At 44.3% G+C, this 20,075-nt stretch overlaps 1 protein-coding gene across 1 annotated transcript in view; it reads left to right on the forward strand.

Annotated features, from left to right (window-relative positions):
- The window catches only part of LOC127584555 (protein FAM149B1-like), a 123,299-nt gene extending 106,757 nt beyond the window's left edge, over positions 1–16,542 (forward strand). The window contains exons 10-11 of the mRNA XM_052041328.1: positions 1,976–2,103; positions 16,343–16,542. Coding sequence (XP_051897288.1) covers positions 1,976–2,103; positions 16,343–16,542 — 328 coding nt within the window. The remainder of the gene's footprint in view (positions 1–1,975; positions 2,104–16,342) is intronic.
- Positions 16,543–20,075: the final 3,533 nt, after the last annotated feature.

A 20,075-nucleotide genomic window follows, 5' to 3' on the forward strand; every position in this document is an offset into this window, starting at 1 on the left:
TAAACAACCTCCACATTTCTGCGATGCATTTACCAGAGAACATCTGTTCCCAATTTACGCTCTCAAGTTCCTGCCTAATACCATCATAATTTGTCCTCCCCCAATTAAATACTTTCCAATATCGTCTGCCCCTATCCTTGTTCATGGCTATGCTAAAGATCAGGGCATTGTGGTCACTATCCCCAACATGCTTGCCCACCGAGAGATCTGTCACCTGACCAGGTTCATTGCCTAGTACCAGATCCAGCATGGCCTCTCCTCTAGTCGGCCTGTCCACATACTATGTCAGGAACCCTTCCTGGACACATCTGACAAATTATGCCCCATCTAAACCTTTTGCACTAAGGAAGGTGCCAATCAACATCAGGGAAATTGAAGTTACCCATGACAACAGCCCTGTTATTTTTGCACCTTTCCAAAATCTGCCCGGTGGCTATTGGGGGGGCCTATAGAATACTCCCAATAGAGTGATTTCTCCTTTCCTGTCTCTGACTTCCACCCACACTGACTCAATAGGCGATCCCTCTTTGATGTCCTCCCTTCCTACAGCTGTGATACTATCTCTGATTAGCAATGCCACCCACCCCACCATCTCCCTCCCTATCCCTTTTGAAACATCTAAACCCTGGAACCTCAAACAGCCACTCCTGCCCTTGCGACAGCCAAGTCTCTGTAATTTGTATTGTTTTACCTTATACTATCTCAGTGCACTGTGTAGTGAATCGATCTGTATGAATAGCGTGCAAGACAAGCTTTTCACTGTAGCTCGGTACAAGTGGCAATAATAAACCAATTCCAATTCCTCTAATTCCCACTAACTATTGGGAAGCCTACAGTATAACCCCAGAAAAGTTATTACTCCTCTCTTATTCCTAAGGTCTATCCATATGGCCTTGTTGGATGATCCCTCCAGGATATCCCCTCTACATACTGCTGAGATGCTCTCCCTAAACAGCAGTGCAATTTCTCCCTCCTCTTTTGCATCCCCCTCTTGTCACACCTGAAACTTCTTTATCCCAGAACACTGAGCTGCCAATCCTACCCTTCGCTCAATCATGTGTCCGTTATGATAATTCATAGTCAAAGAATCACCTTCTCTTCCAACTCTCTCAACATTAACTCTTCAATTCCTCCAAGGATCCATGCCCCTTTCTAATTTACATCTAGGTATGCTAACAATGCGCAGCAGCATCCTCAGGCTCGGCACGCATGTAGACTGATGACATGAATGTTATCTCCCAACATTGTTTACTTCCCCTTGGTTCCCCCTGTCCTGCCAATATGTTGTACTGAATGAGCAGGAATATTCTGTAGATCAATATCGGGAAGACCAAAGCCATTTTCTTTGGTCGCCACAACAAACTCTGTTCCCCAACCACTGTTTCTATTCACCTCCCTTGCAACTGCCTGAAGCTAAGCTCGACCACTAAAACCTTGTGCATGCCCCTGAAATAAGCCCCTGACTGGGTAACCATAGCTGAAGGGTCTGAACTGCTGATCTCCAAATTGTTATTAAATTCTCCATCTCAGCCACTGGAGAATTTAAATTTAAGTAAATAAATAAACTAGGACTGAAGAGTTAAAATCAGTAAAGGAGATCAAAAAGCTACCAGAACATTATAAAAGCCCATCTGGTTCATTCATGTCCTCGGTGAAGGAAATCCACTGCCTTTATCCGATCTGACCTCCATGTGACTCCAGAATCATGCATATGGTTGACTCTTAACCACCCTCTGAAATGGCCTAGCTAACCATCTCATTCATGGGCAATTAGGAATCAGCAGTTAAAGCTGGCATTCCCAGACAAGTTAACACCGCATGAACAAATAATACAAAAGGAAATCTGAGCTTGTTTTGTTGTCAGTGAGAGAAGACCTGGGCACTCCTGGGTACTTTGAGTGTGCGGTTAAACAGTTGATATTTGAAGAGATGATAGAAGGATTAATGATGTGTTTTATGGTGAACTTGTTTGTAGGGATCCAGATGAAAGGCCTGTTCTGTGGCCATATTCAAGCAACCACCCTGCAAACCGATTTCCTTCAAACCATCTGCTGGAGCATAGTATTTGCTCTCTGTCCCAACCACTCCATTCAACACAGAGACGTAATGCTCCTCGGACACTGCATCCAATACATTCCAGTTTATCCCTCTCCAGAACTCCAGTTGGATCTATTGATGAAGTGGTGCGTGGAGTAAGGCTGTAAGTACAACATATGAAACTGTGAAGCATTAAAATGTAAAGAAGAAAATACTGTCCAGCAACTTCCAAAACCATTGGCCCAGATTAGCTGCTCCACCAAAGGTCTGTCAATTTTTCCTTCAAGTTATCTCAATTTAGTTTCAATTCCTTTACAATAATTTCCCTATCAAACTGCTTCACTCAATGTTTCAGCGATTATTTCCTGTCTCTTTACCAATTTTTTTTACTTTGTATGTTATGTGTACTGTATTTGTTTCATAATCTTGGACATCTCATAGCTCCTTATTACTATTATGTTCTATATGGAGGGATATGTTAGCAACAGAGAATCACCAGGATGTTGCCTGGAATGGAGAGCTGCAGTTACAAGGAGAGATTGGATAGGCTGGGGTTATTCTCACTGGAACATATGAGGCTGAGGGGTGACCTTATAGACGTTTATAAAACCATGAGGGGCATGGATAGAATGCCTATTTTCCCAGGGCAGGGGAGTTTAGAATTAGAGGCCAGAGGTTTAATATGAGAGGCAAGAAATTTAAAGGTCAGAGGGATAAGTTTTTACAAAGGACATGGTGGGTATATGTAAGGAGCTGCCAGAGGAACCGGTAGAGGCAGGTACAACTACAACATTTTAAAGGCATTTGGACAGGTACATGGATAGGAAAGGTATAGAGGGATGTGGGCCAAATGCAGGCAAATGGGACTAGCGTTGATAGGCATCATGGTTGGCACGGACAAGGTGGTCTGTTTCTATACTGTTCGATTCTAAGATTCTATGGTGTATATATAAATAAAACTTATAGAGACTGTTTAAACTAATGTTGGAGAGGGTTCAGAGAATATTTATGAGGATGATTCCCGGAATGAAAGGGTTTACATATGAGGAGCATTTGTCAGCTCTTGGACTGTATTCATTGGAGTACAGAAGAATGAGAGGGGACCTCATAGAAACATTTCGAATGTTGAAAGGACTGGACAGAGTAGATGTGGCTAAGTTGTTTTCCTTGGTGGGTGAGTCCAGGGCAAGAGGGCACAGTCTTAGAATTAGAGGGTACCAATTTAGAATAGAGATGAGGAGAAATTTCTTTGGCCAGAGGGTCATGGATTTATGGAATTTGTTGCCACATACAGCTGTGGAGGCCCGATCATTGGGGGTGTTTAAGGAGGAGATTGATAGGTATCTAATTAGTCAGGGTATCAAGGGATATGGGGAAAAGGCCAAGAATTGGGGCTAGATGGGAGAATAGTTTAGCTCATGGTGAAGTGGCGGAGCAGGCTTGATGGGCCGAATGGCCTACTTCTGCTCCTATGTCTTGTGATCTTGTGATCTAGTGAGAACATCCATTCCTAGGGTGTAGCTGAGTGTATGATGAGAAGAATTGGTTCCAAAATGCAGCTGTCATAGTCATAGGGTCACTCGGCACTGAAGCAGCTCTTCAGCCCACTCCATCTATGCTGGCCATCAGTTCCCTGTCTATACCAATTCCATTGTCTAACACTCAGCTCGTAATCTTCTGTGCTTTGGCGATTTAAGATTTTTTATATTCATTCAAGGGATGTGGGCTTCATAGGCTGAGCCAGCATTTAATTGCCCATCCTAATTGCCCATGAGGAGATAGTGGTGAGCTGCCGTCTTGAACCATGCAGTCCTTTAGGTCTGGGTATACCCACAGTGCTGTTAGGGAGAGTTCCAGGATTTTGACCCAGCGATGGTGAAGGAACAACAATATATTTCCAAATCAGGATGGTGTGTGGCTTGGAGGACAGCTTCCAGGGGGTGGTGTTCCCGGGCTTTTGCTGCCCTTGTCCTTCTAGCTGGTAGAGGTGGTGGGTTTGGAAGGTGCTGTCTGAGGAGTCTCGGTGAGTTGTTGCTGTGCATCCTGCAGATGGTACAAACTGCTGCTACTGTGCATCGGTGGTGAAGTGAATGAATGGTTGTGGATGGTGCACCTATCAAACAAGCTGCTATGTCCTGTATGGTGTCAAGCTTCTTAAGTGTTGTTGAAGCTGCAGTCTTCCAGGCAAGTAGAGAGTGTTCCATCACACTCCTGACTTGAGCCTTGGAGATGGTGGACAGGCTTTGGGGAGTTACGAGATGACATACTCGCCATAGGCTCTTGTAGACACATTGTGTATATACTGTATATACTCCAGTTCAATTTCTGGTCAATGTAACCCCCTGGATATTGATAGCGGGGTATTCAGTGATGATCATACCATTGAATGTCAGGGGGTGATAGTATTTCTTAAATGCTGTGAGAGTACTTGTCTTATCATGCAGTGCATTCCAGTTTTCAACCACCCTGTGGTGAAAATATTCTTTCTCAAATCCTCTTTCAGTCTCCTACCTATGCCCTCAGGTTATAGCCACCTCCGCTAGACTGTGACTAGTGGGGTGCCACAGGGATAAAAGCGCCGGCTGCTAATCTATTCAGAATTTATACAAATGACTTTGATGAAAATAAAGTGTAACCTGCGTAACTTTTCCAGTGGTGTAAAGCTGGGGAGGAGAGTGACCAGTGAGGAGAAAGCAAACTAATATAGATAATATAAGTGCGTGGGCAAGAACGTTTCAGTTTTCTTTATTTGTTTATTTTCTGAGACTTGTGCTTCAGTGCAAGGCTAGCATTTATTACGCATTGCTAATTGCCCTTGAGAAAGTGGTGGTGAGCTGTCTTCTTGAACTGCTCCAGTCTTTCTGGTGAAGGAGCTTCCACAGTACTGTCAGGGAGGGAGTTCCAAAATCAGATTCACCAGCGGTGAAAGACGAGCAATATATTTCCAAATTGGGAAGCTGTGTAAGCTGGAGCGGAACATGCAGGTGGTGTTCCCATCATCTGATACCTTTGTCTTTTATGTGGCAGAGGTAGGGGGTTGCAAGGTGATGCAGAGTAGCCTGGGTGACTACTTTGTAGTGTGCTTTAGAGTCAGAGTATTACAGCATGAAACCAGGCCCTTTGGCCCAACTTGTCCATGCCAAGTGTGTTGCTCAGCAAGCTAGTCCCATCTGCCTGCATTTGGCCCATAGCCCTCTAAACCTCTTCGATCCATGTACTTATCTAGATGGCTCTTAAATGTTGCTAATGTGCCCGCCTCAACCACTATTTCTGGCAGCTCATTCCAAATATGCACCACCCTTTGCTTGAAGCTGCTGCCCCTGATGTCCCTTTTAAATCTCTCGTCTCTGATCTTAAACCCATGCCCTCTTGTTTTTAATACCCTGTCCCTGGAAAAAAGTCTATGTGCTTTCCCCTGTCTATGCCCCTCATGATCTTATACCGTATCCCTGTTATCAGGTCACCCCTCAATCCCTCAATCTCCTATGTTCCGGAGAATAAAGTCCTAGTCAACACAGCCTCTCCTTGTAACTCAGGCCCCAAGTGCAGGCAACACCCTGGTAAATCTTTTCTGCACTCTTTCTAATTTTAATAATATCTTATAACAGGGTGACCAAAACTATACACAATGCTCCAAGTGTGGCCTAACGTCTTATATAACTGCAACATAACTTTCCAACTTCTATACTCAATGCCCTATTTGATGAAGGCCAGCTTTGTCGTGAGTTTTAAGGGATGATATTAGTCCAGTGGTTGGAAAGAATCTTGACCTGGTACATCATGTTATAGAATTTGAATCAGTTTGGGTGGAGTTAAGAAGCATCAGAGGTCAAAAACATTTCTAGCATTTGCTTGTGCACTTCCAAATGGTAGTTATACTGTAAGCATGGCCTGCTTCATTTGCTGAGGAGTTGTGAATGGAATTGAACTTTGTGTAATCATCAATGAACATCCTCATTTCTGACCTTATGATGGAAGGAAGGTCATTGATCAAGCAGCTGGAAATGATTGAGTCTAGGATACTATCCTCAGGAACTTATGTATTGTTGTCCTGGAACATTTGACATCCAGCAACTGCAAACATCTTCCTGTGTGCAAGGTATAACTTCAAACATTGGCGATCTTTCCCCTTGATACCCATTGACTCCATTTGTACCAGGGCTGCTTGTGCCACACTCAATCTAACGATGTCTATGGTCACTGGCAGTCACTTTCACCTCATCTCAGCTCATTGGCAGTCACTTCGGCTATTTGGTTCATGTTTGGACTGAGACCATGATGAACTTTGGAACCCAGTGGCCCTGGCAAAACATGAAAGTGGGTAGTTTATTGGTGAGTAAATGCTACTTGATAGCACTGTCAGTCACGTTACAGATCATTGAAAACAATTAATTGGATTAGTTTTGTCCTGCAATTTATGATCAAGCCATACTGGGGAATTTTCCATCTGGTTGGATAGAAGCCATATTTTAATTCTACTTGAATAGCTTGGCTTGAGATACAACTGATTCTGGAGTGCAGGCTTTTTGTACTACTGATGGGATGTTGTCTGCCCCATGGCCCTTGCTGCATTCAATGCTCTCAACAATGAAATAAAAACAGAAAATGCTGAAAATACTCAGGAAGTTTGGCTGTATCTGTGAAAAAGAGTTTAATAGTTCAGGTTGATCTTTGTGTTAGGTACCAAGAGCTGAAGTATGCCTGGATGGAAGATGCTGTTCCTTAAGCACATGGTGGAAGAGGCCAAAGATAGAGAAGTCAGAGTGGGATTGGGACAGAGGAGTAAAGTGATAGGACCTGGAAGATCAGGATTTTCCTTGCCCATGTGTTCTGCAAAGGATAGCCCAAACTATTCAATTGCTCCAATTTAGAGGAGAGCACATCATGAATACTAATTGCAATACACTAAATTGGATGAAGATTAAGTGAATTTCTGCTTCACTTGGAGGGGGTGTGTAGGTACCCTGATGATGGGAAGAGGAGGTGTAAAGGGGCAGGCGTTCCATCTCATGTAAGGGTACTGTGAGATAAGAAATGAGTGTTGATGGAAATGAAAGAGTAAACCAGGTAGTCGTGAAGGGAATGGTCCCATTGGAAACTGAAACGGGAAAGATATATCACTTTGCTGAAAGTGGCAAGAATTGACTCTGGAAACTGCAGGAACTACATGAAATTGTAAAGATAAATGGTATTTTAACTTACAGTGTAAGTGGTTAGAGTGCAAGACTAAGGAAGTCTTGCTAAGGTTGTACGGGACTTTGAAGAACATAATTTGGAGTACTGTGTGCATTTTTGGTCTCCAGACCTGAAATGTTAACTGTTTTTCTTTTCTGCTGAGTCTTTACAGCATCTTCTATTTTTATTTCAGACCAGCTGCTACACCTGGTGTCTGGGTTATTATCACAATCACGATGTTTGCATTTATTTCCATGCAATCAGGTTTTGCAACACTTCTTGTAAATGAAATAAAATCTAACTTAAATATTATTATTCCATAAATAATATAATTAGGGGGTTAAAATTATGTAGTTTAACTAAAGTTAAAGACAGACACACTGAAAATAAATATGTGTACTAAAATTACATTTAATTAGGTATGTACCTATGCACAAAGTGTAAATTTCCTTGATTTCAATGTTGAAGTGCTTCAGAATACACCATTTTTGTTTGAATTTGGTGTAAAATATATAGATTATTTTTATCTTCAGCTCTTTTCTAGCGTAGACTATTTTCTAAACGGGCAGCGAATTCAGAAATCAGAGGTGCAAAGGGACTTGGGAGTCCTAGTGCAGGATTCCCTGAAGGTTAACTTGCATTAAAACCTACTGAATATTGAAAGGCCTGGATAGAGTGGACGTGGAGAGGATGTTTCCAGTAGTGGGAGAGTCAAGAACCAGAGGGCACAGCCTCAGAATGGAAGGACGTCCCTTTAGATCAGAGATGAAGAGGAATTTCTTTAGCCAGAGGGTGGTGAATCTGTGCCGTAGACGGCTGTGGAGGCCAAGTCATTAGGTATATTTGAAGTGGAGGTTGATACATTCTTGATTGGTGAGGGCGTCAAAGGATACGGGGAGAAGACAGAAGAATGGAGTTGAGAGGGAAAAATAAATCAGCCGTGATCAAATGGTGGAGCAGACTCGCAGGGCCAAATGGCCTAATTCGGCTCCTATGTCTTACGGTCTTGAGCAACCGACATATAGCTGACTACGGGAAAAGCATTAAGTTTCGAGATTAAGACCAACAACTTTTACTCCTTGTTCCTTGCTAATGCTCATGGCAAAACTAAGTTGGACAGTGAACTGAGGTTGCTTGAAGTAAAAAGATATTTAATTGGTATCCCAGGGATGAAGAAATTTTCCCCAACAGCATTACCAGTCATTATTGTAGCCTCAATTACATGTGGTAGTAATTTTCAAACTGACAATCATGTGCTGTGGCATAGTATTGCTGGATCCAAATTCCTGAGTAGCCTTCTTTTAATTCAAGATTATGTGATGGCACACCAGGTGGTGACAGAGAGTCTTAAAATTGAACAGGAAGATGTAGCACCTCATCAATGTCCGTCACACTGTCGATAAATTTATCTTGTACAGGTTGTCCAGGAAACTTCAACAGAAGGTCTTTATTTATGCTGTGCTGCATCATTTTTTTGCTGTTAAGATTTCTCTTTGACACAACCATTGCTAATTCAAATAGTGTTGAATGACATTTGGGAAAACAACTTGCATCAGATCATGAAGTTATGTAACAATTTGGCCCAAGGTTTTTATCAAAATCTTTCCTGTGGAGTCTTCATGTTTAACTTCCCTATTTCCTAATTTGAGTTAATTTGAAGCAATCTCTCTCGCAGATGGATCACCTGTCAAATGCACTCCCACTTTGGTTTGCAAGTGTAATTGTTTAACACTTTCCAAATATGTGATATTTTATACTGGCTTTCAGTTCATCTGCTTTAGTACCTTGTGGAATTACTGGTAGTGTTTGACAGCAGTAAAGTAACACCCATGAATTTATTATTGTGCCTAAGATCTTGCAACGTTCGACCTGGTAGCTACAGTGGCTGCTCCGTGAGCCGTTGTACATTCACCCCAGGCAATAAGTTTACAGTCTTTTTGAGATTTTCCTTGGCAGTTCCCCAACTAATGTTACATGTTGGCATCTTTGCATTTGCCATACTTAAAGGGAGTTTAAAAGCCAAATGTGCAGCTTTCCCCGCTGTCAGAAGTGTTGAACACTGCCTGATGATACCACAGCCAGGACAATCATGTTTTGTCTTCAAACTTTAGCCAAAAGTAGAATAATAAGGAAAGTCTGCCCATTCAACCACAAGCATCCAAACAAAAGGATTTCTTGGTCATTATAAGCAGCCTCTGTCATTGTGTCTGAGGCACTTCTTTGGCATCTCACTAACCTTGGTTCTTTCTCTCGGATATATTTGTCCAATTGTTTAAATCACAGCTGGTCTCCCGTAGAAACTCGGAGCACAAATTTTCAGTTTCTTTCTGTGGTTCAAGCAGACCAAAGGTACTTGGGTCAAGTCCACCTGAATATTTAATACCAGGTTTGATAAGGTGGTTTGGGAGGGTTTAAACTAGTTTGCGAGGGGGATGGGAACTGGAGGAGTAGGTCAGAGGAAGAAGGGCATGGGGAAAAGTCAGATCTAACAGGTAGAGAGGCTTTGAGGAAGGAGAAGCAGAATACAGGCTACTAAAGTAGTAAGGTGGATGGGCTAAAGTGCATTTACTTGAATGCAAGAAGCATCAGGAATAAGGGAGATGATCTGAGAGCTTGGATAAGTACATGGGGTTACGAAGTTGTGGCTATTACAGAGACATGGCTGACACCAGGGCAGGAATGGATATTGAATATTCCTGGTTTTCAGTGTTTTAAAAGGGATAGGGAGGGGGGAGAAGAGGAAGAGGGGTGGCAATACTGGTCAGGGACACTGTTACAGCTGCAGAAAGGGTGGATAATGTAGAAGGATCCTCTCTAGTGTCAGTATGGGTGGAAGTCAAGAACAAGAGGGGAGCGGTTACTCTACTGGGAGTATTCTATAGGACCCCCAGTAACAGTAGGGATACTGAGGAGCAGATTGGGAGGTAGATTTTGGAAAGATGCAAAAATAACAGGATTATTATCATGGGAGACTTCAACTTCCCAAATACTGATTGGCACCTGCTTTGTACCAAAGGTTTAGACAGGGCGCAGTTTGTTGAGTGTGTCCAGGATGGATTCTTGTCACAGTATGTTGACAGGCCAACTAGAGGGGATGCCATATTAGACTTAGTTTTAGGTAATGAACCAGGTCAGGTGACAGATCTATCGGTGGGTGAGCATCTGGGGGACAGTGACCACTGCTCCATAACCTTTAGTATTGTCATGGACAGGGATAGGAGCAGAGAGGACGGGAAGATATTTAATTGGGGAAGGGCGAATTATGAGGCTATAAGGCGAGAACTTGAGAGTGTAAATTGGGATGACATTTTTGAAGGGAAATGTACTGTGGAGATGTGGTAGTTGTTCAGGGATCTCTTGCAGGATGTTAGGGATAAATTTGTCCCGGTGAGGCACAGAAAGAATGGCAGGGTGAAGGAACTGTGGGTGACAAGAGAGGTGGAACAACTAGTTAGGAAGAAGAAGGCAGCATACATAAGGTGTAAGCAGCAAGGATCGGACAGGGCTCGTGAGGAATATAGAGTAGCAAGGAAGGAACTTAAGAAGGGGCTGAGGAGAGCGAGAAGGGGACATGAAAAGGCTTTGGCAAGTAGGGTTAAGGAGAATCCCAAGGTTTTTTACTCGTACGTGAAGAGCAGAAGGATGGCTAGAGTAAAAGTAGGTCCGACTAAAGACAAAGGTGGGAAGATGTGCCTGGAAGCTGTGGAAGTGGGTGAGATTCTCAATGAATACTTCTCTTCAGTATTCACCAAGGAGAGGGGTCTTGATGATGCTGAGGACAGTGTTGTTAAGGGTAATGTTCTAGAGTATGTAGATATCAGGAGAGAGGATGTGTTAGAGCTGTTAGAAAATATTAGGATAGATAAGTCCCTGGGGCCTGACGGAATATTCCCCAGGCTGCTTTGGGAGGCGAGGAAGGAGATTGCTGAACCATAGTCTAGGATCTTTGAGTCCTCGTTGTCCACTGGGATGGTACTGGAGGATTGGAGGGTGTCGAATGTTTTCCCCTTATTGAAAAAAGGTAGTAGGGATAGTCCAAGGAATTGCAGACCAATGAGCCCTACGTCTGTGGTTGGTAAGCTGCTAGAAAGGATTCTAAGAGATAGGATCTATGAGCATTTAGAGAATCATGGACTGATTAGGGACAGCCAGCGTGGCTTTGTGAAGAGAAGATCTTGCCTCACAAGCCTGATAGGGTTCTTTGAGGAGGTGACCAGGAAGATTGATGAGGGTAGTGCAGTAGATGTGGTCTACATGGATTTTAGTAGGCGTTTGACAAGGTCCGCATGTAGGCTTCTTCAGAAGGTCAGAGGCCGAGGATCCAGGGAGGCTTGGCAGTGTGGATATTCAGAATTGGCTTGCCTGTAGAAAGCAGAGGGTTGTGGTGGAGGGAGTGGATTTGGATTGGAGGGCTGTGACTAGTGGTGTCCCACAGGGATCGGTTCTGGGACCTCTACTTTTTGTGATATTTAATAATGATTTAGATGAGGGGGGTGGAAGGGTGGGTTAGCAAGTTTGCAGATGACACAAGATCGGTGGTGTTGTGGATAGTGTGGAGGCTGTCGAAGCTTACAGAGGGATATTGGTAGGATGCCAGAGCTGGGCTGACAAGTGGCAGGATGGAGTTCAATCCAAGAAGTGTGAGGTGGTACACTTTGGAAGGACAAACTCCAGGGCAGAGTACAAGTTAATGGCAGGATTCTGGGCAGTGTAGAGGAGCATGAGGGATCTGGGGGTTCATATTCACAGATCCTGAAAGTTGTCTCACAGGTGGATAAGGTAGTTAAGAAAGCTTATGGGATGTTAGCTTTCATAAGTCGGGGATCGAGTTTAAGAGCTGCAAAGTAATGATGCGCAGCTTACAAAACTCTGGTTAGAACCACATTAAAGAGTACTGTGTCCAGTTCTGTTCGCCTCATTATAGGAAGGATGTGGAGGCATTGAAAGGGTGCAGAGGAGATTTACCAGGATATTGCCTGGATTAGAGAGTATGGAATATGAGGAGAGACTAGGGAGCTCAGGCTTTACTCATTGGAGAGAAGGAGGACAGAGGAGACATGATAAAGGTATACAAAATATTAAGAGGAATAGATACAGTGGACAGCCAGCGCCTCTTTCCCAGGGCAACCAATGCTCAAACAAGAGGACATGGCTTTAAGGTAATGGGTGGGAAGTTCAAGGGAGACGTCAGAGGGGAGGTTTTTCACCCAGAAGTGGTTGGTGCATGGAATGCACTGCCTGGGGTGGTGGTGGAGGCTGATACATTGGTCAAGTTCAAGAGATTGTTAGATAAGCATATGGAGGAATTTAAAATAGAGGAATATGTGGGAGGAAGGGGTTAGATAGTCTTAGGAGTGGTTTGAATGTCAGCATGGTGGGCCGAAGGGCCTGTATTGTGCTGTATTGTTCTATGATTCTATGATACCTCAAAAATACATCTGAAAAATATCTCAGCAATCTTTGATGTGGAGAATTAAAGTTAGGCCCCCTTTGTGCCTCCTGTGCGGACTTTAGAAAAACATAGTGCACATCCGTCTGCTAAACCTGACTTACATGCAGAATTTCAAATTTCCTCGGTTCTTTCGATACCTGAGCTATGCGCAGGACACATGGACATTCTATTTTGTTGTGTATCTTTAGATTTCCAGCAGGCACAGTTTTTTTTTTCATTTACTGAATGATACATGTACTTTGGTGTCAGTGCAGTGCAGAATCATGAGATTGATTGGTGAGGTGAGGCTTGTTCTGTCTCTCGGGATTGACTCAGTAAGATCCACCTGACTCATTGTTTAAGAAAATGAGAGGTGATTTGACTGAGACCTAAATGATTCTGAAAGGATTAAGTGCCTCATGTCTGTTTCCCCTAATAACTGTCCCCTAATTAGGATAAGGAGTCAGCCATGAAGGAATAAGATTAGAAGAAATTTCTTTATATAGGGTGTATTAAATCTTTGGAATCTCCGCGCAGTGGGTGGTGAATTGTACAATAAAGTCAAGAAGGATACGGGGTTTGAGTAGGAAGTGGAACTGAGGCACAGAATTTATTTAGCCACAGAATAAATTTGTGTTTAATTCGGCATTGTGTTCACTGCAGACATTGTGGGCAGAAGGGCCTATCCCTGTGCTGTACTATTCTATGTTCTATTAGCTTCACATCTGTGGGCTACTTCTAGCCAAGATTGGACTCATAAGCCACTTGAGAGCCCATAAGTAGATCAACGGAATGAAGTCCATCATCCTCGACCTCGAGGGATAGCCACGATGAGCTTCACATCAGCAAAAGCTTGAGGCACAACACTGTGGTGAGAAAGTTTGAGAAAGGTTTCACAGCCTTAAATGACCACAATCTGTTTTGGAGTTAGGTCTGGGGAGCACCTAATTACTGTAGTATCAGCCATTGAATAGAGGTGAACCCTGAGTGAGCTTGACTAGCTGGAGATACTTCATGTCCACATGGTCCTCCTGCCACATGATGTATCCTGGATTTTCTATATGATGCAGGAATTGCAAGCAATAGGTCTCAGTTGCAAGCAACTTGATCTGAAGAAAACTTATTCTCATAGAGTCACAGAGTCGACAGCACAGAAACAAGCCCTTTGGCCCACTGAGTACATGCTGACCATCAAGCATCCATATGCACTATTAGGCAGCAGTTCTACTAAATGGGACACTGTGCTGCCTCAACTAACATTTAAATGCTAGTTGATATTTTATTGAAACAATGTTCAACTAATGCATTTTAACCTTTAGTGTAATTTATCTTTTACACAAAAGAAAAGGCTTTCAAGAAATTGAGCTTTAACTCATCCCATTATCTAGCCTGGACATGTTGGCTGCCAAAACTGGGTGCCAAAGACTTACATTTAGTGAACACAAAATTCATCCATTTCAATCCTTTGTACCCGCATGGATGAGAAACTACTTCATCTGAATGTGGTTATGAGAAAAAACTTGCAGACTGTACCTTGTAATTTGTCTTTGTGAAATTAGAGCTTTTAAATATGATTATTCATAGAATACTAGAACTGTGCAGCACAGAAACGGGCCCTTTTGTCCCCCAGTCCATGGCATTAGGTCCATTACCCTTTATGCCTTTCGTATTAAGTGTCTGTCCAAATCCCTCTGAAACATTGCAGTTGTATCCGTCTCTAGAAGGGTCCTGACCCAAAACATTGACCACCTGATTTTCTCCACGGATGCTGCCTGACCTGCTGAAATCCTCCAGCATCATCATGTTTTTCATCTAGATTCCAGCATCTGCAGTCCTTTGTTTCTCTAACAATCTGCTGGAGGAGCTCAGTGGGTCGAGCAGCATCTGTGGGGGGAAAGGAATTGTTGAAACCCTGCATCAGGACTGAGAGTGGAGAGGGGAGATGGCCAGTATAAAGGGGAGGAGGGGGACGGTGAGGCAGGAGTGATTGGTGGACTGAGGAGGGGTGTAAGATGACAAGCAGATTGTGCCAGGGAGGGGAGGAGAGGAGTTGGGAGACAGTGGCAGGTGGATGATAGATGGAGGCAGACAGAGAGATGAAAAAGATTAAGAGGCAGGTGGGGGAAGGGGAGTGTGAAGCTGGAGGGTGATGAGCAGGAACACAGAGGGCCACCAGTGTTGGAATCTGATAGGGAGGTGAGAATGGGAACTGTTAGGGGAGGGGTGAATGGCAGGTGGGGGAGGAAAGACTGGGTGAACTGTGTGTGCTGTGAGTGCATGGAAACAGGAGGGGGAGGGGGATGAGGGGGCTGAAGTGGGGTTGGGGACCTTAAGGGAAATCCCTTAAGGAGGATCGGGGGGAGAGGGGGAAACAACCCACCAGAGGGTAAGGTTACCTAAAATCAGAAAACTCAATGTTCATATCATTAGGTTGGAGGCTACCCAGGCGGGATATGAGGTGTTGTTCCTCCAGGTTACATTGGGCCTCACCCTGGTAGTAGGGAAGGCCGTGATGGACAGGTCAGTGTTGGAATGGGAAGGGGAGTTGAAATGTCATGTAACTGGGAGCTCCGGATGGCCACTGCGGATGAGCATGGGTGCTTTGCAAAATGTTTGCCTCGTCTGCACTTGGTCTCACTGATGTGTCTCCTGCCTCTATGAACTCCTCTGACAGCTCATTCCAGATAATCATCACCCTCTGTGTAAAAAAACTTACCACTCAGTTCTCCCTTAACTTTACCTTTGAGAAAGGCAGCTTTGAGGTCCAAGTGCTGCTAGTAGGTTAAACTACAGACTTTGGTGAACGCTGGGCTCATGGATGTAAGGCGAAGTAAGATTTTCCTTTTTATTACATCCATTGGTTTATAAAAGGTGTGGTAATGACAGTCGGTGGGGTTGTATGCTCCTGTCAGATGTGGGAGATCAGGGGACCGTGGGAACCAAGCTGGGAATCAGAACCCTGATGTGTTAAAGGGAGTGCAGGAATCAGCGAGCAGACGCCAAACCATTAGGATTTCTGAACAATCAGATCGCAGATTACTGGAGTTTTATTGTATTGCAATCCATTCGTTCTACCAGATCAATAATGTGACATTCAAAAATTTTGTTGTTTCCTTCCATGGTGAATGATTATTGATTCTTGCATAACATAATATTTTCAATAATCTCTTTATCTGCAGTTGTCACTTTCCCTTTAAAAGTACAAGCTAGCTTTACTTGAGGTAGATCAGCCACCATGGTAATAAATGACAGAGCAGACTTGAAGGGCCAAATGGCCCACCTCTACCCTCATTTCTTAGGTTCTAATGATTAACTAGTTCTAGGAAGTAAGTATATTTGGTCCTCAGCTGAGGTATTCAGCAAATATATCCTGCAGTTCACAATGAGCAGACTAAACAGTTAGTATTATGTCTTTACTCTTAGAGTAAAACATTAATCCAGCACACTCTTCATTTTGGTTGTGCCGGATTGAGGGATTTTCGAGAGTATCCCACTTTATTTCATTAAATTCCAACACATTGTTAATTCGTTTAAAAAATGTTACATTTCAGTGAACCAGGTAAGTTTGAAGGGAGTGCGAGAAATAGAATCAGGTAAGTTTTAAGGAGGGCAGCCAACAGAACCAGATGAGTTCAAGGGGAGAAAGGGGATGCAGCCCCGGTCAGTGGAAAGCTAGAGTGGGAACTGGGGCCCCATAAGTACAAGGGAGCGCGGGAACCAGAGCCCTGGTGAGTGAAAGTAAGCGCGGGAACTGGGGTCACATCGAGTGGTCGGGGCTCAGGGGAACTGGTGCCCCAGCGAGCGCTCGGGAGACACAGGAACTGGAGCCCCAGCGAGTGGTCAGGGAGTGTGAGAACCAGTTACCCAATGAGTCGGAATGGAGCGCGGGGGCCGGGTGAAAGAGAGCACGGAAACATGGACCAGGTGAGTGGATGGGGAACATGGCAAATGTCATCTGGTGAGGCAGTTGCCGAACTATTGATGTTTACAATTTGTCGAAAAGCAAATATTATCAGGGTTTTAACTTAATTAGAGATTTTCCAACTTTTAGGCCAAATATCTACATGAGTCCCATTCTTTATATATTCAGATGCAAGAATTGTATCATTTATCAGCAATCAAATATTCATATTTTTAGGAAGTATCAAGGATGACAACCAGAAGTATTAACAATGAGAATATTGTGACCTTCTGTCTAGAAATGCTTGCTGCCTTAGCTGAGATCAGAGTTTAAGAATTCCCATTTTTGAGGGAGAGATTATTATCTAATCTTTGCTTGGTTACTATTATTCCTATTATTTACACAGCATTCTTTGAAATTCATTGGCTGCTATCGTATGTTTTTCCTAAATGCAGTTAATGTCTGAATGTCTGAAGAACTTTCAGAATCAGTTATGAGGAGAAAACAAAGGCACAGATCGAGTGGACAGTCAGAGACTTTTTCCCAGTGTGACAATGGCTAACATGAGGGGACATAATTTTAAGGTGATTGGAGGAAGGAGGTGTGGTCGATGTTCAGGGATCTTATGCAGGATGTTAGGGATAAATATGTCCCGGTGAGGCAGAGAAGGAATGGCAGGGTGAAGGAACCGTGGGTGACGAGAGAGGTGGAACGACTTGTTAGGGAGAAGAAGGTAGCGTACATGAGGTATAAGCAGCAAGGTCCAGACAGGGCCCATGAGGAATATAGGGTAACGAGGAAGGAACTTAAGAAAGGGCTGAGGAGAGCTAGAAGGGGACATGAAAAGGCGTTGGCTAGTAGGGTTAAGGAGAATCCCAAGGCCTTTTTCAAGTACGTGAAGGGTAGGAGGATGGCTAGGGTAAAGGTAGGTCCGATTATAGACAAAGGTGGAGATGTGCCTGGAGGTGGCAGAAGTGGGAGAAGTTCTCAATGAGTACTTCTCTTCGGTATTCACCAGGGAGAGGGGTCTTGATGACGTGGAAGGGAGTGCTGGTAGGGGTAATATTTTCGAGGTTGTAGATATCAAGAGAGAGGATGTGTTGAAGTTGTTAAATAATATTAAGACAGATAAATCTCCGGGGCCTGACGGGATTTTCCCCAGGCTGCTTCGAGAGGCTAGGGAGGAGATTGTTGAACCGCTGGTAAGGATCTTTGGGTCCTCGTTGTCCATGGGGATGGTGCCAGAGGATTGGAAGGTTGCGAATGTTGTCCCCTTGTTCAAAAAAGGTAATAGGGATAGGCCAGGGAATTATAGACCGGTGAGTCTCACGTCTGTGGTGGGTAAGCTGTTAAAAAGGATTCTAAGGGATAGGATTTATGAACACCTAGAGAATCATGGACTGATTAGGGACAGCCAGCATGGCTTTGTGAAGGGAAGATCTTGCCTCACAAGCCTGATAGAGTTCTTTGAGGAGGTGACTAGGAAGATTGATGAGGGCAGTGCGGTGGATGTGGTTTACATGGATTTTAGTAAGGCATTTGATAAGGTTCCTCATGGTAGGCTTCTTCAGAAGGTCATAGGCCAAGGGATCCAAGGAAGCTTGGCTGTGTGGATTAGGAATTGGCTTGCATGTAGAAAGCAGAGGGTTGTGGTGGAAGGAGTGCCCTCGGATTGGAGGGCAGTGACTAGTGGTGTCCCTCAGGGATCAGTTCTGGGACCTCTACTTTTTGTGATATTTATAGATGACTTAGATGAGGGGGTGGAAGGCTGGGTTAGTAAGTTTGTGGACGACACCAAGATCGGCGGTGTTGTGGATAGTGTGGAGGGCTGTTGGAGCTTACAGAGGGATATTGATAGGATGCAGAGCTGGGCTGACAAGTGGCAGATGGAGTTCAATCCAGAGAAGTGTGAGGTGGTACACTTTGGAAGGACAAACTCTAAGGCGGAGTACAGGGTAAATGGCAAGGTACTTGGCAGTGTAGAGGAGCAGAGGGATCTGGGGGTTCATATTCACAGTTCATTGAAAGTTGCCTCACAGTTGGAAAGAGCAGTTAAGAAGGCCAATGGGATGTTAGCTTTCATAAATCGCGGGATTGAGTTTAAGAGCCGCGAGGTGATGATGCAGCTTTACAAAACTCTAGTTAGGCCACACTTAGAGTACTGTGTTCAGTTCTGGTCGCCTCATTATAGGAAGGATGTGGAGGCGTTGAGAGGGTGCAGAGGAGATTTACCAGGATGTTGCCTGGATTAGAGCATATTGAATATGAGGAGAGGCTTAAGGTGCTAGGGCTTTATTCACTGGAAAGGAGGAGGATGAGAGGAGACATGATAGAGGTATATAAAATATTGAGAGGAATAGATAGAGTAGACAGTCAGCGCCTCCTTCCCATGGCAGCAATGCTCAAGACGAGAGGGCATGGCTTTAAGGTTATGGGTGGGAGGTTCAGGGGAGATGTCAGGGGGAGGTTTTTCACCCAGAGAGTGGTTGGTGCATGGAATGCACTGCCTGGGGTGGTGGTGGAGGCAGATACGTGGGACAGGTTCAAGAGCTTGTTGGATAGGCATATGGAGGAATGTGAGATAGAGGGATATGCGGGAGGAAGGGGTTAGGTAGTGTGAGGGTGGTTTGATGGATGGCACAACATGGTGGGCCGAAGGGCCTGTTTTGTGCTGTATGGTTCTATGGTTCTATAAGGGGGATGTCAGGGGTAAGTTTTTTACACAGAGAGTGGTGGGTGTGTGGAACGCACTGCCTGCAGAGGTTGTGGGGGCAGATACATTAGGGACATTTAAGAAACTGTTAGATAGACACATGAATGATACAAAAATGGGGGGCTATGTGGGAGGGAAGGGTTAGGTAGATCTTAGAGCAGGATAAAATGTCGGCACAACATTGTGGGCCAAAGGGCCTGTACTGTGCTGTAGTGTTCTAAATGCCCCTGTCGACTATGCCTGCAGCGTGTGTCCAGCTGCAGCTCCTCTCAGACCCCATGGATCAGCTGGACAGACAGCTGGACTTGCTGAGGAGCATACAGGAGACAGAGAGTGTTACAGACAGGAGTTTCAGGAAGGTGGTCACACCAAAGGTTCAGCCAGCTAGGTAGTTGACCACCAGGAGGGGGAGCAGGTAGTGCAGGATTCTCCTGTGGCTGTTCCCCTTTCAACCAAGTATACTGTTTTTTTCTTTTTTTCTGATCAAACGTTTATCATCCAAGGTTCCCTAATCTTGCCACAGCACAGTACAGCACAGGAACAGGCCCTTCAGCCCACAATGTCTGTGCCAAACTAATCCCTTCTGCCAGCACATGATCCCTATCCCTCCATCCCTACAGATTCATACACCTAGCTAAAAGCCTCTTGATCCTAGTGCTTCCACCCCAGCAGCACGTTACAGCCACTCTGTGTAACAAAACTTGCGCTGCACATCTCCTTTCAACTTTCCCCCTCTCACCTTACAGCTATACCCTCTGACATTTGACATTTCTCCCCTGGGAAACAGAGTCTGGTTGTCTAAAAAGGCAAATATTGCC

The sequence above is a fragment of the Pristis pectinata genome, chromosome 30, assembly GCF_009764475.1.
Source record: "Pristis pectinata isolate sPriPec2 chromosome 30, sPriPec2.1.pri, whole genome shotgun sequence".
NCBI lineage: Eukaryota > Metazoa > Chordata > Chondrichthyes > Rhinopristiformes > Pristidae > Pristis > Pristis pectinata.